Consider the following 25057-nt stretch of genomic DNA (forward strand, 5'->3'; position numbering starts at 1 on the left):
TGAAGAGTTATGGGAGCGGGCAGGGAAGTGGAGCTGAGTCCATGATCAGATCAGCCATGATCTTATTAAATGGCGGAGCAGGCTCGAGGGACCAAATGGCCTACTCTTGCTCCTATTTGTTATCTTCTTATGTAACACACGGATTTTACAAGATGGCTCCACTGCATCGTGTTTTTTTTAATTGTATTTAGAGTGGAACTTGCATTGCCACAGTAGTCCACGAGATGGAGGTCTATATTACAGTTTTAATACCTGGCTTAAAAGTTCTTGCGCCCCCTTGGATCTCCTGAGTACTTTCCAAAACTTACCTGGGGCTGACTGAAATGTTGAGAGATTGTTTAAATATAAATTTGGCATGAATTCTTATCAATGGGATGAGTCTCGGATATTTCCTCTGTTCGTAATGCTAAAAAAAAAATCGCAAATACAGTTTATAAAGAACCGCTTGCAATTTCGCTATTTGTGACGCACAAAGGAAATCTGCCCCGTGAGGATGCCCCAAATTCCTCTTGATGTGAACAGTCCAGTGTATTTCCGGGACTCGCCTCAGATCCGTCACTCAGACTATGGAGTGCGGGGATTGGTCTGTTGGATATTGCGGGCGGTCTGATGGCCAAAGTGAAAAGCAGGAAAAGGCAGATGTTTACAAGAGGCTCCTGAAGAAATGGAGGGTAAGAGTTGGAAAGATCAAGGCCGACAGGTCGATAGAAGGGGCGGGGAAATCCGACGTTCATCAGACCACTGGTCTGGTTTAAACCAAGCGTGAAAATGAAAACATGTGAACGGTAGAGGGGCAGAACTTATATTCCTGCTGGCAGTTTGATGTTTGTACTGAATCAAGCAATGTTTGAAAGGTTTGAGTGTGATTCCAGTTGTTAGCGTGTATGTTGGCTTTTTTTGGCACCCTGACAGAGCATGTTAATACACAGCACCCTGAATGCACAGCACCCTGACAGAGCATGTACACAGCACCCTGAATGCACAGCACCCTGACAGAGCATGTTAATGCACAGCACCCTGACAGAGCATATTAATACACAGCACCCTGACAGAGCATGTTAATGCACAACACCCAGACAGCATGTTAATACACAGCACCCTGACAGAGCCTGTTAATGCACAGCAACCTCCAGCAAGGTTTTTCTAAAGTAATCAGAACCCATCTTTTTTCGGACTTGTCGAACTGTATTCTGATAATTTGCAGCAGTACTCTCACACTGTGTGTAATATTCAGTGGGTCTATACGAAAATTTTAATATTGAATTTACACCACTAGACATGTGAAAGTAATATTGTTGTAAAGTAGTATTTAAGACAGAAGTGGTCTTGTGGATGTGATGTTGTGGGGGTGGGGGCTTTCCACGATGAGGAGTACCAGCACTGGTGAATGGAAACATTTTCTACGTTGACTGATTTGTTTCACAGTGAAATCAAAATGTGTATGTGACTCCACACCCAAGTCCTTTATCTGACTCCTGAATGCACACCGTGATAATGTCCAAAGGAATGTTAGCTTTATATCTAGAGGGCTAGAATATAAAGGGGTGGACTTTGTTTTACAGCTATACGAAGCCCTGGTTAGAGTACAATTCTGGGCACCACACATTAGAAAGGATATATTTGCCTTGGAAAGGAGTACAGCACACATTCACCAGAATGTTACCAAGGCTCTGAGGGTTAAATTATGAGGAGACATTACATAAACTAACCTTTTATTCCCTGGAATATAGAAGTTTAAAGGATGATTTTATTGAGGTTTTTAGGATTTTTCTAGGAATTAATAGGGTAGATAGAATTTAGAGAAGGTTCACGAGGCAGTTCAGAGAAGGTTCACGAGGTTGATTCCGGAGATGAAGGAGTGGTCATATGATGAAAGGCTGAGCAGGTTGGGCCTATACTCATTGGAGTTTAGAAGAATGAATAGTGATCTTATTGAAACATATGAGATTCTGAGGGGGCTTGACAGGGTAGATGCAGAGAGGATGTTTCCCCTCATGGAGGAATCTAGAACTAGGGGGCATAGTTTCAGAATAAGGGGTCGCCCATTTAAAACAGAAATGAGGAGGAATTTCTTCTCTCAGAGGATCATGAATCTTTGGAATTCTCTACCCCAGAGAGCTGTGGAGGCTGGGTCTTTGGATATATTTAAGGTGGAGATAGACAGATGTTTGAATGATAAGGGAGTCAAGGGTTATGGGGATTGGGCAGGAAAGTGGTATTGAGACCAGGATCAGATCAGCCATGATCTTATTGAATGGCGGAGCAGGCTCAAGGGCCTACTCCTGCTCCTATTTCTTATGTTCTTATGTAAACTTCCAGTGGTGGGGGAGTCCAGAATAAGGGAACTTAACCTTAAAATCAGAGCCAGGCCATTCAGGAGAGAAGTTAGGAAACACTTCATCACACAAAGGGTGGTAGAAGTGTGGAGCTCTCTGCCTCAAAAAGCAGTAGATGCTATCTCAATTAATAATTTTAAATCGGAGACCAATAGATTCTTGCTAGCCAAGGGTATTAAGGGATACGGAGCCAAGGCAGGTAAATGGAGTTAGGAAGACAGATCAGCCATGATCTCATTGAATGGGGGAACAGGCTCGAGGGGTTGAATGGCCTACTCCTATTACAATATTGCTTCTATGTTTTTATTTGCAATGAGGCATTGCAATCAGGAATCATGCCATCTGAGAGTTGTACTCTGTGCCTACTCGTCGCAGACTGGTAGTAAAGTCAAGCCAGCATTGGTACTCTGCCTCAGGAAGTCAGGTACTGCTGGCACACATTTTACTTGGGTTGCTTAAAATCACAAAGGTTCGAACCTAGGTCAGTGAAGTGCAAGACATTATGCACCCCCAAAGTCTGCAGCCCTGTAAATTGAATATGGAGTTTGAATAAAGGGAGATATCTGAAATCCTGTGCGATGCTCTCGGAGGATTTGAGACATCAGGGCTGATCTTCAACTTTTGCCTGAAACAGCAAAACCATATTTGGTGCAGGCTTCTTTAGAGCGCCGCCAACCAAGCACCCTGTTGTAACTTGCTGGTTGCAGGATGGTGGGAAATCAGCCAGCTCCAATGCTGAGCTGACCGGCTGGTCAAGTCAAGTGGGGAAATGCCTCCAACGGGCCACAATAGGTCAGAGGTTTTTTTGGTGTGCCCTGGAGAAGCACTCCTGCGGTTTCCTGGGCTCTTTTGTGAGCAAGATCCAGCAGTCTCTGAGGACCACTGGTTATGCCGCTTAAAAGCTTGTGCACACTCTGGCCATTTGTACCTGAAAATTGCAATCGAGGCTTTGTTACTGGTTAAGGACCCCGACTTGCATATTTAAACAGCTCCCTGTCTCTTTCAAACGGGCAGGCAGCTTGCCCAGTTACAGGCCCACATCAGGTGAGCTTTGAGCATCAGTAGAGGGGGGCCGAGGTGCCACCCTGATTTTCAGGCATGAAATGGGAAGCTATCAGGGAAAATCACCTCCATTGTGTCAGAACTTCCTGGAAGAATCTATATTATGCTGAAGATGGAAATAATGAAATTGCAGTTTTTCATATTTGTTACATTAGAATGGCACGATAATGGGGAGGAAGCAAGGAAATGTTGTTTTCTGAGATATAATTTAAAAATGCATTATTATAATGCACAGCTGTCATGCCATAGGTGTGGAATATATTTTACATACGATCTGACACCATTTAATAAGAAATCTCTCTGCTAATTGGTGATTTATGGGCTGTGAAAATGACATATTTTACAATGGAGTATGACATCTGCTGACAGACCAGGAATATAATATAATTTATTTTATTTTGATTCTGTTGCAGGAAAGAGTTACAAGGATGCACTGAAACATGACAGACTTTTCTTTACAAATGAAGGCGGCCTCTCTGAAACCTTATTGAATCAGATTATTGTATATTTGGCGAAAACAGACCCTCCTGTACTGAACAACAGAGAACTTGACATGGTAAGATACTTCCGTGTTTATATTCTTTGCCCACCTCACTGTAATTTTTTTAGATATTTTTAATGTTGCCCATTACTGATGGGTGAGTATAACCTCTCTATTTAAATATTATCCTTGTGTGAAATATACAGTTTATTCCAAATTCATTAAGCTTAAATAAATTAAGAAAATGAAGCTTATTGTAATTCTAGATCAGCAGAAATTTTCTCCAATTGAATATTGGGAAGACCAAAGCCATTGTTTTCGGTCCCCGCCACAAACTTTGTTCCTTAGCAACTGACTCCGTCCCTCTCCCCAACTTCTGTCTGAGGCTGAACGAGACTGCTCGCAATGTTGGTGTCATATTTGACTCTGAAATGAGCTTTCGACCACATCTGCAGCATAACTAAGACCGCCTATTTCCACCTCCGTAACATTGCCCCTTTCCGTCCTTGCCTCAGCTCATCCGCTGCTGAAGCATTCATCCATGCCTTTTACCTCTAGACTTGACTCTTCCAACGCACTCCTGGCTGGCCTCCCACATTCTACCTTACGTGAACTAGAGGTGATCCAAAACTCGGCTGCCCATGTGCTAACTCAAACCAAGTCCCGCTCACCCATCACCCACCCCTGTGCTCTTTGACCTACGTTGGCATCCTGTTAAGCAACGCCTCGATTTCAAAATTCTCATCCTTATTTTCAAATCCCTCCATGGCCTCGCCCCTCCCTATCCCCTATCTCTGTAATCTCCTCCAGCCCCACAACACCCCCCCCCCCCCCAAGATGTCTGCGCTCCTCTAATTCTGCCCTCTTGAGTGATTATAATCACTCAACCATTGGTGGCTATGCCTTCTGTTGCCTAGCCCCAAGCTCTGAAACTCCCTGTCTAAACCTCTCTGCCTCTACCCCTTGCAATAAAGGCCAACACTTCATTTGCCTTCCTAATTACTTGCTGTACCTGCATGCTAACTTTTTGTGTTTCATGTACAAGGACCCCCCAGATCCTCTGTACCTCAGCATTTTGTAATCTCTCTTTTGATTTTTCCCACCAAAGTGGATAACCTCAAATTTTCCCAAATTATACTCCATCTGCCAAATTTTTGCCCACTCACTTAGCCTATCTATATCCCTTTGCAGATTCTTTGCCTCGTCCTCACAACTTGCGTCCTCCTCACTACGTTAAAGGCGCTTTATAAATACAAGTAGTTGATGTTGTTGTAAAATAGTTCAGATATAGTGCTATTTTACATGTTATTTCTTGCGCTACACATTGTGTAGGGACCCAACCTTGTGCTTGATTTTATGTATGTGCTCATAGTCACGTCCTGCTGCTTGTGTACTACAACTAAGATCATTTGAAAGTTGCATAAATTATTTAAATAACTGAATATTCAAACATAATTAAACATTGTGATATTTTCTTATTATATGTGGAGTCACACTGAATGAAACCCACCTCAAGATAATCATACCTTTTAGCCAGCACTTATGTTAACAATCCAGCTAATATTTAAAAAGCAACATTATATTGCACTGATTATTTGATACCACTGTAGTATCAAGTGAAATGTTACATATGCAACCAAATTGTGTAAAATTTCTCTCCGTGGGTTATGAATAAAGGAAAATTGTGCATGTACTCAATTCATTAATTTAAAAAGAAATTGATTAAAAATATTCAAATTCAGTGGGTTAATATGACTTAATATGCACCTTCTATTGACTAAGTATGGATTGACATTAGGCAACTTGATGTAAAGAGACCTGTAAAGTTTCCCATTGTATTTTAATAGTTACGAAACCCTAAAATGGAAAAACACAATCGCTCAGCCACACTTCTTGACTGTTTATCACGAAAAGGTGAAGAAAGCTGGAGTCATTTTTATAGAGCATTAAAAATGTATGATTTGTATCTGTACCAACAGATTCCCAGCCAAAGAAAGACAGGTAAAATGCACTTTATGTTATACAAGAAACTATTTATTTTTAACACACTGTTCGAAGATATCTTTTACTGTGAAAAAGTTATCTATTTGAAAATTGTGGTGATTTAAAAGAAAACTATTTCTTGTTCATTAAATGTCATTGCAGGCAATCGGCTTAATTATGTTAATAAACGAAATGCAGCAGAAATTGAAAAATGTCCACACCCTCTGCAAAGAGAAGGTACTTGATTTTGTGCATCTTTGCAAGTTTGATCCTTTAAGATAACTTCACACATTTTACAGGACTTTTCTATCAATTATACTTGTTAGTCCTTTGTTATGTGTATTTGGTCAAAGAGGATATTATAGCCTACACTGTCTCTCCTCGGCTTTTCATGCTGCTGCATGAAATGAAGGGGACTGTAACATAAATTCACAACCTTTAGTATTTGTAACGATCATGTTGGTTGCAGTACAAAAACGCTTAAATTTATTGGCCTGGAATTTCCACAAACTTGCATCGAAACAGCAGCGTAAGTACGGCGTAATGCCGATTTTCAGCATAAAAGCTTTAAGAAATTCACACGTAATTAAATTGTGTCGGTTTTTACTCTACGTCTGAGTTTCCTCAATCTTTTTGCATCAATTCAGCAAAACCCTTGCCAAAACCTTCAAAACCACTGATTAGCATAGCCTCTCCTCCTGTGCTAATTGGCCCTGACTACTATGTGTGCAGGAAATGTATCCAGTTGCAGCTCCTGACAGACCGCATTGCGGCACTGGAGCTGCGCATGGATTCACTCTGGAGCATCCGCGATGCTGAGGATGTCGTGAATAGCACGTTTAGTGAGTTGGTCACCACAGGCAAAGGTTACACAGGCAGATAGGGAATGGGTGACCATCAGGAAGAGCAGTGGAAGGAAGGTAGTGCAGGGGTCCCCTGCGGGCATCTCCCTCCAAAATAGATACACCACCTTGGGTGCTGCTGGGGGAGATGACTCACCAGGGGAAGGCAGCAGCAGCCAAGTCCATGGCACCAGAGGTGGCTCTGCTGCATAGGAGGGCAGGAAAAAGAGTGGGAGAGCTATAATGATAGCGGATTCTATTGCAAACGAGACTCCAGGGTGGTATGTTGCCTCCCTGGTGCAAGGGTCAAGGATGTCTCGGAGCGGCTGCAGTGCATTCTGGAGGGTGAGGGTAAACAGCCAGCTGTCGTGGTACATATAGGTACCAACGATATAGGTAAAAAACGGGATGAGTTCCTACAAGCTGAATTTAGGGAGCTAGGAGTTAAATTTAAAAAGTAGGACCTCAAAGGTAGTAATCTCAGGATTGCTACCAGTGCCACATGCTAGTCAGAGTAGGAATTGCAGGATAGCTCAGCTAAATACGTGGCTTGCGGAATGATGCAAGGGGGAGGGATTCAAATTCCTGGGACATTGCAACCAGTTCTGGGGGAGGTGGGACCAGTACAAACCGGACGGTCTGCACCAGGGCAGGACCGAACTGATGACGTCGGCGGAGTGTTTTCTAGTGCTGCTAGGGAGGGTTTAAACTAAAAAGGCAGGGGGATGGGAATCTATGCAGGAAGGCAGAGGGAAGCAAAAAGGGGGCAGAAGCAAAAGGTAGGAAGGAGAAAAGCAAGAGTGGAGGGCAGAGAAATCCAGGGCAAAAATCAAAAAGGGCCACATTACAACATGATTCTAAAAGGACAAAGAGTGTTTAAAAAAAACAAGCTTGAAGGCCCTGAGTCTCAATGCAAGGAGCATTCATAATAAGGTGGATGAATTGACTGCGCAGATAACTGTTAACGGACATTATGTAATTGGGATTACGGAGACATGGCTCCAGAATAACCAAGGCTGAGAACTCAACATCCAGGGGTATTCAATATTCAGGAAGGACAGACAGGAAGGAAAAGGAGGTAGGGTAGCATTATTAGTTAAGGAGGAGATTAATGCAGTAGTAAGGAAGGGCATTAGCGTGGATGATGTGGAATCTATATGGGTAGAGCTGTGAAACACCAAAGGGCAGAAAACATTAGTGGGAGTTGTGTACAGACTACCAAACAGTAGTAGGGAGGTTGGGGATGGCATCAAACAGGAAATTAGGTATGCATGTAATAAGGATACAGCAGTTATCATGGGTGACTTTAATCTTCATATTGATTGGGCTAACCAAACTGGTAGCAATACTATGGAGGAGGATTTCCTAGAGTGTATAAGGGATGGTTTTCTAGACCAATATGTCGAGGAACCAACTAGCGAGCAGGCCATCCTAGACTGGGTCTGGTGTAACGAGATAGGATTAATTAGCAATCTGGTTGTGCGGGGCCCCTTGGGGAAGAGTGACCATAATATAGTAGAATTCTTCATTAAGATGGAGAGTGAGTTAATTCAGAGACTAGGGTCCTGAACTTAAAGAAAGGAAACTTCGATGGTATGAGACATGAATTGGCTACGATAGACTGGAGAATGATACTTAAAGGGTTGACGGTGGATAGGCAACGGCAGACATTTAAAGATCACATGGATGAACTACAACAATTGTACGTCCTTGTGTGGCGTAAGAATAAAAATGGAAGGTGGCTCAACCGTGGCCAACAAGGGAAATTAGGGAAAGTGTTAAATCCAAGGGAAAAGGCATATAAATTGGCCAGAAAAAGCAGCAAACCTGAGGACTAGGAGAAATTCAAAATTCAGCAGAAGAGGATTAAGGGTTTAATTAGGAGGGAGAAAATACAGTATGAGAGTAAGCTTGCAGGGAACATAAAAACTGACTGCAAAAGCTTCTATTGATATGTGAAGAGAAAAAGATTAATGAAGACTAATGTAGGTCCCTTGCAGACAGAATCAGGGGAATTCGTAATGGGGAACAAGGAAATGGCAGACAAATTGAACAAATACTTTAGTTCTGTCTTCACTAAGGAAGACACGAATAACCTCTCGAAAATATTAGGTGACAGAGCGTCTAGCGAGAAGGAGGAACTGAAGGAAATCCTTATTAGTCAGGAAATGGTGTTAGGGAAATTGAAGGGACTGAAGGCCAATAAATCCCCAGGGCCTGATAGTCTGCATCCCAGAGTACTTAAGGAAGTAGCCCTAGAAATAGTAGATGCATTGATAGTCATTTTCCAACATTTTACAGACTCTGGTTCAGTTCCTATGGATTGGAGGGTAGCTAATGTAACCCCATTTTTTAAAAAAGGAGGGAGAGAGAAAACAAGGAATTATAGACCGGTTAGCCTGACATCGGTGGTGGGGAAAATGTTGGAATCAGTTATTAAAGATGTAATAGCAGCACATTTGGAAAGTAGTGATAGGATTGGTCCAAGTCAGCATAGATTTGCGAAAGGAAAATCATGTTTGACAAATCTTCTAGAATTTTTTGAGGATGTAACTAGTAGAGTGGTCAAGGGAGAACCAGTGGATGTGGTGTATTTAGACTTTCAAAAGGCTTTTGACAAGGTCCCACACAAAGAGATTAGTGTGCAAAATTAAGGGGCATGATTTTGGGGGTAATGTATTGATGTGGATAGAGAACTGGGTGGCAGACAGGAAGCAAAGAGTGGGAATAAATGGCTCCTTTTCAGATTGGCAGGCAGTGACTAGTGGGGTTCAGTGCTGGGACCCCAGCTATTTATAACATACATTAATGATTTAGCCAAAGGAATTGAATGTAATATCTCCAACTTTGCAGATGACACTAAGCTGGGTGGCAGTGCGAGCTGCGAGGAGGATGCTAGGAGACTGCAGGGGGACTTGGACAGGTTAGGTGAATGGGCAAATGCATGGCAGATGCAGTATAATGTGGATAAGTGTGAGGTTATCTACCTTTGTGGCAAAAACAGGAAGGAAGGTTATTATTTGAATGGTGACAGATTAGTAAAAGGGGAGGTGCAACGAGACCTGGGTGTCATCGTACATCAGTCATTGAAGGTTGGCATGCAGGTACAGCAGGGCAGTAAAGAAGGCAAATGGCATGTTGGCCTTCATAGCGAGGGGATTTGAGTATAGGAGCAGGGAGGTCTTACTGCAGTTGTACAGGGCATTGGTGAGACCACACCTTGAGTATTGTGTGCAGTTTTGGTCTCCTATTCTGAGGAAGGACATTCTTGCTATTGAGGGAGTGCAGCGAAGTTTCACCAGACTGATTCCCGGGATGGCAGGACAGACATATGAAGAAAGACTGGATCGACTAGGTTTATATTCACTGGAATTTAGAAGAAAGAGAGGCGATCTCATAGAAATATGTAAAATTCTGATGGGATTGGACAGGTTAGATGCAGGACGAATGTTCCTGATGTTGGGGAAGTCCAGATCGAGGGGTCACAGTCTAAGGATAAGGGGTAAGCCATTTAGGACCGAGATGAGGAGAAACTTCTTCACCCAGAGAATTGTGAACCCGTGGAATTCTCTACCACAGAAAGTTGTTGAGGCCAGTTCGTTAGATATATGCAAAAGGGAGTTAGTTGTGGCCCTTATGGCTAAAGGGATCAAGGGGTATGGAGAGAAAGCAGGAATGGGGTACTGAAGTTGCATAATCAGACATGATCATATGGAATGGTGGTGCAGGATCGAAGGCCGAATGGCCTACTCCTGCACCTATTTTCTATGTTTCTATGGCCCCAAGTTTCCACATGATTTGCTCCTGATTTTTTAGGAGCAACTGGTGGAGAACGGAGTATCTTAGAAATCGGAATTCTCCACATTTAAGTTTTCTGCAGTTCTAGTCAGGTAGAACAGTTTCACTTTTGAACAGAATTTTCTTTTCAAAAGGGGGCATGTCCAGCCACTGACGCCTGATTTGAAAGTTTCCACAGTGAAAACGTACTCCAAACTAACTTAGATTGGAGCAAGTGAAGATTTTTGTACGCTTGAAAAAATCAGGCGCAGGTTACAAATTAGGCGTAGGGAACGAGGTGGGGGGGGAGGGGGGGAAGGGAAGTCATTAAATTCTACAATAAATCCTTAGTTATACTTATACAAATATTATACAAATAAATCCAACCTGAATAAAAATTTATAAGCAAAGAAAAGATTAAATAAACCATGTTCCTGTGTGAAAGTGCTTCAGGCAGGCCTTTCAGGCAGCGGTGTGGCGTCGGTCCCGACGGCAGGGGCAAGAAGCAGCAAGCAGCCTCAGTGCTGATCATGGAAGGACAATGTGGTTTTATTAAAAAATGTTAAAAATTGAACAGCTACAAAGAATTTGAATAGTCTCAAACAAGTGCATGTGTCCCGTTTATCACAGTCTATCTTTAATTACAGAATGAGTGGTGGAGATTGAAACGGTAACGAGTTGTAAAGGCTGAATTAAAATGCACAGTTGCTGCAGTAACACTGGTTAAAGAGCCAACATTAATTCAGCAGGTGATTTATTCAGCAGTGCTGTTAAAAGCACTCCTTCACACACAGAAATATCAAGAAAATTCAAATGCAAGCCTTTGCAAGGGTTCAATAAACAAATTTTCACTTTTTCTGCAGCACTTTTAAAAATGGCCGAGTGCCAATGTTTACTTCAGACTGCGCATGCGCGAACGCTCCAACACGCACGCGCAGGATTGCCGGCACCAAAAAAAACTAATTTAAATTGTACCCGCCCCCTCCTACTTACAAAATCGGCGCAAGTGGTAGGCTCCGCTCCCTGTGCGCCGCTCCAAGCAGACATCGAGCTGCAAGGAGCTCGAGAATACCGCGTTTTCTTTTCAGGCGCCGTTTTCGGCGTGAAAAACAGGCGCCCAGCTCTGAGGGGCGCCTTTTTCGCCGCGTGTGGAAACTTGGGGCCTATGTTTCTATGCAAAAGACCAGAGAATGAGAGTTTCCTACATTTATGTCAGTTCTGAATGGGCAGTAAATTTACGCCCCAAATCTTAAATGTAGCAGGACCCAGTCATATTTCTGCTGCTTTCTGCTGATTTAAAAAAAACTGCTATTTCTTGTCACTGAGACCTGCACTGTATTTTTTTGTATCTTTAAATACATTTTTATAAAAAAGAATTATGTTTAAAAATTGAAAAGCTTCCTCAATTGTGTTTTCTTAAATATGCTGTGCTTAATGTGCGTGAAGGATTGTTTGATGGCTTCAAACTTTAATTTTCGTGGATAAAGATGGACTTAAAGAAGGAATATGGTGTGGATTCTGTGCTTTACTCGGGCCCTGATTGGCATGTTCCAGTGTATGCTAATGAGATTGGCAAAACATTTTGGCTGAAGTATCAGTCAGCAAGATTGGTGTAGAAACTGGTGTAAAGTTTGGCTTAACTTGTCAGTTACGCCCTTTCAGAAAATTCCAGGCTGTTCTGTCATGCCATGAGTATAATCCCGAGATTACTGAGGGCGCCTTTTTTGGGGGCTGTCATGTTCTGTTCGTTGCTGCCACATTATTCTCAATTAAACAAGTAACATTACATTACAGCACCACCTACAGGCACAGCACCTTTGGAATCTTTGGACCGCTCACCGCTTTTTATATAATAGAAAGATGAGATGCAGACCTGGATTCAGTTATTTTTCAAAATATATTGGCCCAAAAATGAGGTTGGAGGCTACCCACGGGCAATTGCCTCCGACCGGAACCATTTCTATGAATCTACCTGGTGGTCCTGAGGGAGCATGGGATTCCGATGGGGAGGCCTTCTCTTCCTGCGCTGCGCGCTCCCGTCCTCCAGGTTCCCACGCAGAAGGTGCAGTCACATGTGACTGCTCAGCCAATCAGCTACTGTATTCCACAGCTTTCTCATTAATAGCAATGAGAACTCCGTATCAACGATTCTCATTGTTATTAATGAGAAAAAACAAACACACTAAACACCATAATAAAAAATAAAAAACACCCCTCACCTAATTAAAATTAATTGAAATTAAAGTTAATAAACGCCTTAGAAAAAATATATATTGTTCTGATTTTTAAAAAAAAGTTTTGTAAGTAGGGTTAAAAATAAACTTACCTTAGTGGGCAGAGTTTTTAACAATAAAATGTGTTTTTTTAATTTAATTTAATTATATTTTTGTATGTTTTAAAACTCTTACGCCTGTAAAAGTAGGCTATACGCCTGCTTTTATCAGGCGCAAGAGTTTTGAGGACATTTGCTGGGCAAGATATGGGTAAATACCGCAGTCTTGCCCTTGCAAATGTCCTCGCTCCCGAAACGTGGATTATCTGTCCAGCTCCAGATTGACTGATCGGAAAAGCCGGTTTTCAGTGCATGCGCATTGTGCGATGAAAACCAGCTTTTGTGATGCCTTCCCGGGTCCATAGACACTCATTACAGACCCAGTAAGGCCGGGATTTCCAGGCCATTATTTATACAGATTAAAAAGATTTTATCAATTCATTGGATTCATTAACCTTCTCAGTGTTCCGAGGCTGTAAAGGCCTAAATTATATTAAATTCTGGCCAATATCACCCTAGTTCTTTACATCTGTGTGCCTATTATACAACATTGTTCATAATTCAAAACTCATTGGCACAAAGGTGATTGGTGTGAGTAACTGAGGTGTTCTACTGGTGTAGGGCTCTTCCAAGGTCATCATCATCATCATCATCATAAGCAGTCCCTTGTATCGAGGATGGCCAGCTTCCATGCCAAAAAGAGATGAGTTCACAAGTGTTTCAATGAAAGACCTAATATTCCAGGTTGCAACCTACATGTTGAAGGGTGGAAGATGCCTGTGCTTAAATTTTTTTAACTTGTGGTGGCCGTTGCACACCAGCCACCACACAGGCTTGACCGAGCTAGGTCTTGGTCCAGTGGCAAGGATTAACCAAGATGACTGGAGACCAGCTCTGCTGCACGGACGCCTCTCCTGAGCCCCGATCACGTCGCTCCACAATCACTTGCCACTCCTGTGCCCCAGCCTCGCCGCTCCTGCTGTACCTGCCCACGCTCAAATCAGCGAGCTGGACCTTGGTGATGTCCAATCCAGTCGCAAGGTGCACTTTAAAAGCACATTAGATTTGCTTCTGTTCTTTCCAGTGTGGGAGTGCCTGACTCTGCCACTAGAGGTTAAAGTAGACAAATATATTATTCTTCAGCGCAGATATCCCTTATCTCGATAAACAAAAAAGTGTTACCTTGCAAATAAAGCATAATTAAAAGGCAAACAAAAAATATTAGATATTATAACTTAATTGGGTGACACTTTAGTACTACACTGCACGGACCTTTGCGAGAAGCCTGCTCAGACATTTACACAATGTTTACCAGAGATAGTAAATATAACGCTATCTCCCCAACCTGATGTGTAAAAATAAAAATCTTTGACGAATGAAACTTGATGGTAATATATTGCTTACTGTAACATTATCTTTTCTTTAGACATCTATGTAAAAAAGCTAAAAGATGATCATTTACATTTCACAAATGATGGGTGCATCAGTGAGGAAATCCTGCTTCAAGTGATAAATGAACTTCGATACCACGAACCACCGGTACTTAATAGACCCGAGGCTGACAAGGTACAAAACTTCCATGAACTGATGATCTTGTCTTACTAGTGAAATTCCTTGGTGCTAGTCACAGAAAGTCAAGGGGTGCAATGTTCATAAAGAGAGGAACATTATATCTAACTGCTAGTAGCATTCCCCCCTCCCTGCTCAGTAATACAGGTACCCACCACTCTGCTCTTTAGCCCTATGCTCACTAAGGTCAAATTGCCTTGCACTCTTGAGCCAGGGACTGAAAGAAAGTCCGCGTACAGTAAGCACTTTAAAGAATATCCAGTTTCCATGTCTCGGCCTGAAAAGAGGAATTTATGCCTTTTATAGGAGCAGGAATGGATGGGCATCAACAGCTTTCCTGGCATTGAACCCAGGAGCCATGTGTTTGTTACTTAAAGCACAGTGCAAACACAGTATAAGTGCACGATGCATTTTAAACAATAAAGATAGACGGCTAGATTTTCTGGCCTCCTCGGGCTATGTTCTCGCCAAATCGAGGGCAGACGGTGTTGAAAACTGTTCTACCCCGCATACCTACCCCCAATTCCAAGCGGGTGCAAGTAAATGACATGCAGATGAGGGAACTACGCCCTCCGATTCCAATAAGGGCCCGTACTGTGACTGTCTAAGCATTGCCATGTACAAGCCCCAGAGAAAGAAAAATATTGGGGAGGGGTTGCAGAATGTCTGAATATCTTAGATTGCTGTAACCCTATACAGCAGTAGGACTCTGAGAGGCCTGCCACAATTATTTTCCTCCTCAATTTTGATCGGACCCAAGTAACTTTTTTTTTTGGATGTGCGACCCCTTTAACGGGCTGCGCGGCCCATTCAAATTTCCGTGCATGTACAGTTTCTCCATTCAAAAGCTGGTGAGCTAGCTGCGTGGGACTTCGAGCACTGCGCGACTGCACAGCTTAAAGAGAACATTGCCTGCTCGTAAAATCCATGATCGAGTTCATAGAAACATAGAAAATAGGAGCAGTAGCAGGCCATTCGGCCCTTTGAGTCTGCACCGCCATTCAGTATGATCATGGCTGATCCTCTATCTCAACACCATATTCCCGCTTTTTTCCCATACCCCTTGATGCCTTTTGTTTCTAGAAATCTATCTATCTCCCTCTTAAATAGTGACTCGGCCTCCACAGCCTTCTGTGGTAGAGAATTCCACAGGTTCATCACCCTCTGAGTGAAAAATTTCTCCTCATCTCGGTCTTAAATTTCCTACCCCGTATCCTGAGACTGTGACCCCTTGTGCTCGACTTCCCAGTCAGGGGAAACATCCTCCCCGCATCCAGTCTATACAACCCAGTCAGAATTTTATACCTTTCAATGAGATCCCCTCTCATCCTTCTAAACGCTAGTGAATACAGGCCTAGTCGACCCAATCTCTCCTCGTATGACAGTCCTGCCATCCCAGGAATCAGTCTGGTGAACCTTCGCTGCACTCCCTCTATGGCAAATATATCCATTCTTGGGTAAGGAGACCAAAACTGCACACAATACTCCAGGTGCGGTCTCACCCAAGGCCCCGTATAACTGTAGTAAGACATCCTTGCTCCTGTACTCAAATCCTCTTGCAATGAAGGCTAACATACCATTTGCCTTCCTAATTGCTTGCTGCACCTGCATGTTTGCTTTCAGTGATTGGTGTACAAGGACACCCAGGTCCCTCTGTACATTGACACTTCCCAAGCCATCACCATTTAAATAATACTTTGTCCTTACATTTTTTCTACCAAAGTGGATAACTTCACATTTATCCATGTTATACTGCATCTGCCATGTGTTTGCCCACTCACTCAACCTATCTAAATCGCCTTGCAGCATCTTTTGCATCATCAGCAAACTTGGAAATATTACATTTGGTTCCCTCATCCAAATCATTTATATATATTGTGAATAGCTGGGGCCCAAGCACTGATCCCTGTGGTACCCCACTAGTCACTGCCTGCCACCCCGAAAAAGACCCGTTTATTCCTACTCTCTGTTTCCTGTCAGTTAACCAATTTTCACTCCATGCCAATATATTACCCTCAATCCTATGTGCTTTAATTTTGCACACTAACCTCTTATGTGGGACTTTATCCAAGGCCTTCTGAAAATCCAAATACACTACATCCACTGGTTCTCCCTTATCTATTCTATCATTTACATCCTCAAAAAGCTCCAGTAGGTTTGTCAAACATGATTTTCCTTTCATAAATCCATGTTGACTTTATTTAATCCCGTTGATATTATCTAAGTGTGCCGTTATCACATCCTTTATAATAGACTCCAGCATTTTCCCTACTACTGATGTCAGGCTAATCGGTCTGTAGTTCCCCATTTTCTCTCTCCCTCCTTTTTTAAATAGTGGGGTTACATTTGCCACCCTCTAATCTGTAGGAACTGTTCCCTAATCTATAGAATTTTGGAAGATGACAACCAATGCATCTACTATTTCTATGGCTACCTCTTTTAGTACTCTGGGATGCAGATTACCAGGCCCTGGGGATTTATCTGCCTTCAGTCCCATTAGTTTCTCCAGTACTATTTTCTTACTAATAATCATTTCCTTTAATTCCTCTTGCTCACTAGACCCTTGGTTCCCTAGCATTTCTGGGATGTTATTTGTGTCCTCTTCCGTGAAGACAGAAGCAAAGTATTTATTTAATTTTCTGCCATTTCCTTGTTCCCCATTACAAATTCTCCCATTTCTGTCTATAATGGACCTACATTTGTCTTCACTAATCTTTTTCTTTTTACGTACTTGTAGAAACTTTTGCAGTCGTTTTTTTATGTTCCTTGCAAGTTTACGCTCATACTCTATTTTTCCCCTCTTAATCTCTTGGTCCTTTTTTGCCGAACTCTAAACTGCTCCCAATCCTCAGGTTTGCTACTTTTTCTGGCAACTTTGTATAACTCCTCTTTGGATCTAATACTATCCTTTAATTTCTTTTGTTGGCCATGGTTGGTCCACTTTTCCGTTTGTGTTTTTACGCCAGAAAGGAATGTATAACTGTTGCAATTCATACATTCGTTCCTTAAATATTAGCCATTGCCTATCCACCATCATGCCTTTTAATGAATCTTCCCAATCTATCATAGCCCAGCTAAATCCTGAGAAATTACTTTGGGAAACGTTTGGAGAGTGGGGTAGGAAATTAATGAAGGCTCATGACCTTCATTCTCCTGCAGCCACCAAAAATCTGCCAGGTCTCAGACTCCCCAGCACCACCACATCTCATGCACCTCACCAGTTCTACAGCCTACCCTTGATGCTCCCAGCCTCCAATCCTCTCAGACTCCATTGTTCAATAATCCAGCATTCTGTGACCACACCTCCACTCTCAGATCCCAAGACACTCCTACCAGTGGTCTCACTGTGGGTACATCGGCCAATTTATAGTGCGAAGTTAAGATCAGTTAACTCAGTACAGACAGGGGCATGAATTTGGTACTTTCCTGGTCTGTATAAGTTTGGTTCACACAGGATAAACCAACTAATCCACTGGGAACGCTCATATACAAGTATCCAAATATTATGAGAATAAATAAGTCCATGAGTATCCCAGTGTAAAAACTATGAATCAGGTTTTCCTGTTTATGAATTCCTGGCCTCTTTTCTTTTCTTTCCACCTGTGTTTTCACATTCCCAGGCATTTGCCCTGAAATTCTTTGGTAACCACAAAAAATGTTGGCTTTCATGTGTGAGTTTAACATAAGCAGACTAATGTTTTTGTGCTTTCAAACCTCTCTTCAGTAAAGATGAGATTGTCCAATAAAAACCATGCTGTAAACCAATGTTTTCAACTATGTGGACCCTGTCTTTCTGCCATTGCAGTTTGACACAGAGTTTGGTTAAAGTAAAGTGCTCTTGATTGGTCCTTACTATACAGAATAAATGCACAAGAGGCCCATGCTTGAGGGAAGGTCAATCTGTGACCTGTCCTTTATTCCTTAGCACTCCAAGTGATGAAAGTGGGTGGAGCTTCCCCTTTTGTACCTGAAGGCCCAGGTTAGGAGTGTCTCCCACCTTGTGGTCATTGTTCTCACAGTGTACAACTTAGATCAGATTATACATGGGTTACATTGCTGGTTGAATATATGACATCACCTCCCCCCCAAAGTCTTATTGGGATCACAGGTTAAGTCTCTCTGGTGGTTTACACTCTCTTGTAGAACGCCTGAGTTGGGGCTCCGGTTGTTGGGCGCTGGCCTGAGTGTCTGCTGTTTGCGGTGCCTCAGGCCTGTCCGGACTGCCCACAGTGACTGGGCTCTCCTCCCTTTGGTTCCGGTGTTCGGTCACCTGTGGTGGAGTGAACTCTACATTGTTCTCTTCCTCTGCTTCTTCTATGGGGTTGCTGAACCTCCTTTTTGTTTGATCCACGTGTTTGCGGCAGATTTGTCCATTGGTAAGTTTAACTACTAGAATCCTATTTCCCTCTTTGGCAATCACAGTACCTGCGAGCCATCTGGGCCCTGCAGCGTAGTTGAGGACAAAAACAGGATCTTTTACATCAATACATCGCGCCCTCGCATTCCTGTCATGGTAGTCATATTGTGGCTGGCGCCTGCTCTCGACAATTTCTTTCATGGTGGGGTGTATAAGGGATAATCGGGTTTTGAGCATCCTTTTCATTAACAGCTCTGCGGGTGGAACCCCTGTGAGCGAGTGTGGTCGGGATCTATAGGCCAACAGGAGGCGTGATAAGCGTCTTTGTAGGGAACCCCCTTGGATTCTGAGCATCCCCTGTTTGATTATCTGCACTGCTCGTTCTGCCTGGCCGTTTGAGGCCGGCTTGAACGGTGCCGTTCTGACATGGTTAATTCAATTGCCTGCCATGAAGTCCTGGAATTCAGTGCTTGTGAAGCACGGGCCTTTGTCGCTGACCAAGACGTCCGGTAGACCGTGGGCCGCGAACATTGTCGGTAGACTTTCTACCGTGGCAGAGGATGTGCTTGAATTTAAAATGTCATACTCGATCCATTTGGAGTAGGCATCTACTACAACCAAAAACATTTTTCCCATGAAAGGACCTGCGTAGTCTACATGGATGTGTGACCAAGGCTTGGCGGGCCATGTCCAGAGGCTAAGAGGGGCTTCCCTGGGCGCATTGCCCAGCTGGGCACACGTGTTGCACCTGCGAACACAAAGTTCCAGATCTGCGTCTATCCCTGGCCACCAAACGTGTGACCTGGCAATTGCCTTCATCATGACAATGCCCGGGTGCTCATTGTCGAGTTCTATGATGAATACCTCTCTGCCCATCTGGGGCATGACTACGCAGTTTCCCCACAGTTGGCAATCGGCCTGAATCGAGAGTTCATCCCTGCGCCTGTGAAATGGTTTAAATTCCTCAGGGCATGCCCTGTACGTGGCTGCCCAGTCCCCATTCAGGACACATTTCTTGACTAGAGACAATAGCGGGTCTCTATTTGTCCAGACTTTAATCTGACGGGCTGTCACAGGTGAGCCTTCGCTTCCGAAAGCTTAAACAGCCATGACCATCTCAGCAGCATGCTCGGTAGCCCCTTCAGTGGTGGCTAGTGGGAGCCTGCTGAGTGCATCGGCGCAGTTTTCGGTGCCCAGTCTGTGCCAAATTGTATAGTCACAGGCGGCTAACATGAGTGCCCATCTCTGTATGCGGGCTGATGCGTTTGCATTTATGGCCTTGTTGTCGGCCAAAAGGGACGTTAGGGGTTTGTGATCTGTCTCCAGCTCAAATTTCCTGCCAAACATGTGCTGGTGCATTTTCTTTACAGCATATACACATGCGAGCGCCTCCTTTTCTACCATCCCGTAACCTCTTTCTGCCTGGGACAGACTCCTGGAGGCATAAGCTACAGGCTGTAACTGACCCTTGACATTGACATGCTGCAACACACACCCAACACCATAGGATGACTCATCGCACGTTAACACAAGTTTCTTACATGTGTCGTATAGTGTTAACAGAGTGTTGGAAAATAACAAATTGCGTGCTCTATTAAAAGCCCTTTCCTGGCTGTCCCCCCAGACCCATTTATGACCTTTGCGTAAGAGCACTTGTAGCGGCTCTAGCAGCGTGCTCAATTTGGGAAGAAAGATACCAAAATAGTTCAGGAGCCCTAGGAACGAACACAGCTCCGTCGTGTTACGGGGTCTGGGTGCTCTCCGAATCGCTTCCGTCTTGGACGCAGTAGGGCTGATCCCGTCTGCTGCTACCCTCATCCCCAGGAATTCTACCTCTGGAGCTAGGAAGACGCACTTCACCTTTTTCAGTCACAGCCCTACACGGTCCAGTCTTCATAGCACCTCCTCCAGGTTGTGGAGGTGTTCTTCAGTATCGTAACCCGTGATGAGCATGTCGTCCTGAAAAACCACCGTCCCTGGAATCGACTTGAGGAGGCTTTCCATATTTCGTTGGAAGATCACGGCAGCAGAGCGAATCCCGAACGGACATCTGTTGTACTCAAACAACCCCTTGTGTGTCGTGATGGTGGTCAGCTTCTTCGACTTACTCGCCAGCTCCTGGGTCATGTAAGCTGAGGTCAGGTCCAATTTTGAAAAAAGTTTGCCACCGGAATGCGTCGCAAAGAGGTCCTCCGCTCTCGGTAGCGGGTACTGGTCTTGGGAGTGACACCCGATTGATGGTGGCCTTGTAATCACCACATATTCTGACCGACCCATCCGCCTTGAGCACCGGCACAATCGGGCTCGCCCAGTCACTGAATTCGACTGGCGAGATGATGCCTTCCCTCAGCAGGCGGTCCAATTCGCCTTCTATCTTTTCCCGCATCATGTACGGCACCGCTCTGGCCTTGTGGTGTACTGGCCTGGCATCCGGGTTTATGTGAATCACTACCTTGGCCCCCATGAAAGTGCCGATGCCGGGTTGAAATAATGAGTCAAATTTGTCCAGGATCTGTGAGCATGATACTCGGTCCACAGAGGAAATTGCATTGACATCGCCCCATTTCCAGTTCATGACAGCAAGCCAACTCCTTCCCAGTAGTGCGGGACCGTCCCCTGGGACAATCCAGAGTGGCAATCTGTTCTCCGAATCTTTGTGGGTCACGACTACCCGCTGCCTAGCACCGGAATGATCTGCTTTGTGTAAGTCCGTAGCTGTGCGTCAATCGGTGATAATTTTGGCCTCCTGGCCTTGGACGCCTACAACTTTTCGAATTGTTTGATACCCATCAGGGATTGGCTGGCCCCTGTGTCTAGCTCCATTGATACTGGGATGCCATTGAGGAGCACTTTCATCATTATCGGTGACGTCCTGGTGTATGAACTGTATACGTGCTCGACATGAACTCGCTGAACATCAGCTTCCAGCGATTTCCCCCAGCGTTCATTTCTGCAATTTCTGCAATTATTTTGCTCATCTCTGCAACCTCCGACTCAGTGTGTGCCTCCACGCCTCCAACATGAGCTGTTTTTGGAAACAAAAGGTCCCTTGCCAGTCGATCGTCCCTGACTGCCCCTGTTATTGTCCTTGAGTGCGCCATTAACAGGTGTTGATGGCCCCATTACTGGCCGCATTGTCCCTTGCAATGGCGTGAATCGCCGTTCAGCTTGCCATTGTCTCTGTCGAACTCCCCCTCTGGGTTCGATTACATGTTGGAGCATGTCCGATTGCCCCTGTCTGCCTGGGGAACTGTGTGCTGCTTTAACAATGTTGAATCTCTGTCCCAACCATTCCTTAACACAGTACCTCTCGTCTGTTCTGCTTGTGGCCATGCTCGCGTGGTTTAAATCCCAGTTTCTCGTCGCCATTGATGGGTCCTTACTATACAGTATAAATGCACACAAGGCCCATGCTTGAGAGAAGGTCAGTCTGTGACCTGTCCTTTATTCCTTAGCACTCCAAGTGATGAAGGTGGGTGGAGCTTCCCCTTTTGTACCTGAAGGCCCAGGTTAGGAATGTCTCCCACCTAGTGGTCATTGTTCTCACAGTGTACAATTAGATCAGATTATACATGGGTTACATTGCTGGTTGAATACATGACAGCTCTTAGTGGGTAACATGCCAATATGGGCACATTTATTGATAGCAAATGCAGCTGATTCATTGTGGCAGGTAGGTAAATAAACCACATTTATAAAGAAATAAATGTAATGTGTAACATTGCATTGGATTAACAAAAATAATATTCCCTTTAGTGATAGAGTAAGGTCCTTCCTGGTTAATTAGGAACTTTATCAAAATATTTGATCTGCTTAATTGATCTGGTCACTAAACAACAACAACTTGTATTTATATAGCATCTTTAATGAAGTAAAACATCCCAAGGTGCTTCACAGGAGTATTATAAGATAAACATTTGACACTGAGCCATATAAGGAAAAATTAGGGCAGCTGCTTGGTCAAAGAGATAGGTTTTAAAGAGCATCTTAAAGGAGGAAAGAGAAGTAGAGTGGTGGAAAGGTTTAGGGAGGGTATTTCAGAGTCAAGTCTGGAGGTAACAAAGGCAATAATGATGGGTTCAGCAGCAGATGAGCTGAGACAAGGGCGGAGACGGGCAATGTTACAGAGATGGAAATAGGTGGTCTTAGTAATGCCACGGATATGTGGTTGGAAGCTCATTTCAGGGTTAAATGTGATACCAAGGTTGCAACAAGTGTAGTTCAGCCTCAGACAAATGTTAGGGAGAGGGATGGAGTCAGTGGCTAGAGGACAGAGTTTGTGGCAGGGACTGAAAACAATGGCTTCAGTCTTTCCAAGATTTAATTGGAGAACATTTTTGCTCATCCAGAACTGGATGTCGGACAAGCAGTCTGACAATTTAGAGAGCAACATTATGCCTCACATTACAAAGCTGCCGAGGGGAAAATAATTATTTTTTTAAAACTATATACAGTACACTATCTCAAATCCGGCTTTCCAAAAATCAGATTTGTCCGAAAACCAGACATTTTTGAGAAAATCCCATTTGATTTTCAGTAAAATAAAATCTGGAATTATTGTCCAAAAACTGATGGGCCGGACTAGTTATCGGCTTTGACGCTATGTTTTAAATGGCGTGCGATTGGTCCGAGCCTTGCTGAACCTTATTGAATGACCCTCGACCCGGCTCGACCCGACCTGACCCATGCCACCATTAGTACTTTGACTTTTAGGCTCTGGTGCTTTCTTGACCAAAATCCGAAAACCGGCATGGTCTCGGTCCCGAGGTGCCGGATTTGAGACGTTGTACCTGTAGTACAAAATGTATTTACCAGCATGCTTAACAGGCCGAGGAAATGATCGAACAGCTTTGCCGTTTTTATGTGGTGTGTGTGTGAGAAAAAAGCGATTTACAGAATGGTTTTGTGAAGCACTCTTGTATTTGTGGGGAGCGAGATAGATTCTTGTTTGACCTGGCTCAGCAATCAGTGGAAATCAGCACTGAGAGTTGGCTCAACGTGAGGGATCACTGAACGTTATATCCACCCTGCAATAATAGGTGAGTTTTCACCTGCATTTCCTCTCTCACAATAAGTTTTTAAATTTAGGATGGTCCCAGACCGACACCAAGCACTGTTGGATTTTTACATAGAAACATGGAAAATAGGAGCAGTAGTAGGCCACTCGGCTCTTCGAGTCTGCACCACCATTCAATATGATCATGGCTGATCCTCTATCTCAACACCATATTCCCGCCTTTTCCCCATACCCCTCGATGCCTTTTGCTTCTAGAAATCTATCTATCTCCCTCTTAAATATATTCAGTGACTTGGCCTCCACAGTCTTCTGCGGCAGAGAATTCCACAGGTTCACCACCCTTTGAGTGAAGAAATTTCTCCTCATCTCGGTCCTAAATTTCCTACTCCGTATCCTGAGACTGTGACCCCTTGTTCTAAACTTCCCTGCCAGGGAAAACATCCTCCCCGCATCCAGTCAGTCCAACCCAGTCAGAATGTTATACCTTTCAATGAGGTCCCCTCTCATTCTTCTAAACTCTAGTGAATACAGGCCGAGTCGGCCCAATTTCTCCTCATAAGGCAGTCCTGCCATCCCAGGAATCAGTCTGGGGAACCTTCGCTGCACTCTCTCTATAGCAAGTATATCCTTTCTTAGGTAAGGAGACCAAAACTGCACACAATACTCCAGGTGTGGTCTCACCAAGGCTTTGTATAACTGTAAATAAGACATCCTTGCTCCTGTACTCTTGCAATGAAGGCCAACATACCATTTGCCTTCCTAACTGCTTGCTGTACCTGCATGTTTGCTTTCAATGACTGGTTTACAAGGACACCCAGGTCCCTCTGTACATTGACACTTCCCAAGCCATCACCATTTAAATAATACTTTGCACTTAGTGTGGTGGAAAACAAACAATATATTTCACAAAATAAAAAAAAGTGCTGCCTTATCTCTGGCAATTATTGTTTGTTTTCCTGATATTCCATATGTCTGTAATTGTATATTTTTTGTTCCCCAGTTTTTAAATGACGCTCATGACTTGCACCTTCGGGTTACAGACCTGCTAAACGCATTGGTGAACAAGGGAGAAGAAGCTTGTGGTTTCTTCTATGCCGCCTACAAAGAACTGAATCCTCTGGGATACATGGAATTACCAAGTACTAAAAAAGGAGGTAACCCTTTTTTTACAAACTAAAATATGAACATTCTGTGACTATGGAAACTTCCCAACAGTCCAATTTTCTAGATCAGTTCAGGAGAAGTTATTGAAGATCCAGATATAATAAAGATGCATTCCATTGACAGGGAACCTGATATTTTAACAAGAAAATGAATACCTGTCTCCCACTGCTTAAACTCAGTTTGAGAACATTGGAAAT

At 43.7% G+C, this 25057-nt stretch overlaps 1 protein-coding gene across 4 annotated transcripts in view; it reads left to right on the forward strand.

The window, feature by feature from the left end:
• Positions 1–607: 607 nt before the first annotated feature.
• LOC139277191 (caspase recruitment domain-containing protein 19-like) overlaps positions 608–25057 on the forward strand; it is a 67383-nt gene continuing 42933 nt past the window's right edge. For 3 of the 4 annotated variants that reach the window (XM_070895313.1, XM_070895312.1, XM_070895314.1), the window contains exons 1-6: positions 608–671; positions 3812–3954; positions 5727–5880; positions 6025–6099; positions 14180–14319; positions 24697–24850. In XM_070895313.1, the coding sequence (XP_070751414.1) occupies positions 665–671; positions 3812–3954; positions 5727–5880; positions 6025–6099; positions 14180–14319; positions 24697–24850 (673 nt within the window). In that variant the 5' untranslated portion in view covers positions 608–664. The remainder of the gene's footprint in view (positions 672–3811; positions 3955–5726; positions 5881–6024; positions 6100–14179; positions 14320–24696; positions 24851–25057) is intronic. The other variant, XM_070895315.1, reaches the window with a different exon arrangement.

Source organism: Pristiophorus japonicus, chromosome 12 (genome assembly GCF_044704955.1).
Source record: "Pristiophorus japonicus isolate sPriJap1 chromosome 12, sPriJap1.hap1, whole genome shotgun sequence".
In the NCBI taxonomy this organism is placed as follows: Eukaryota; Metazoa; Chordata; class Chondrichthyes; family Pristiophoridae; genus Pristiophorus; species Pristiophorus japonicus.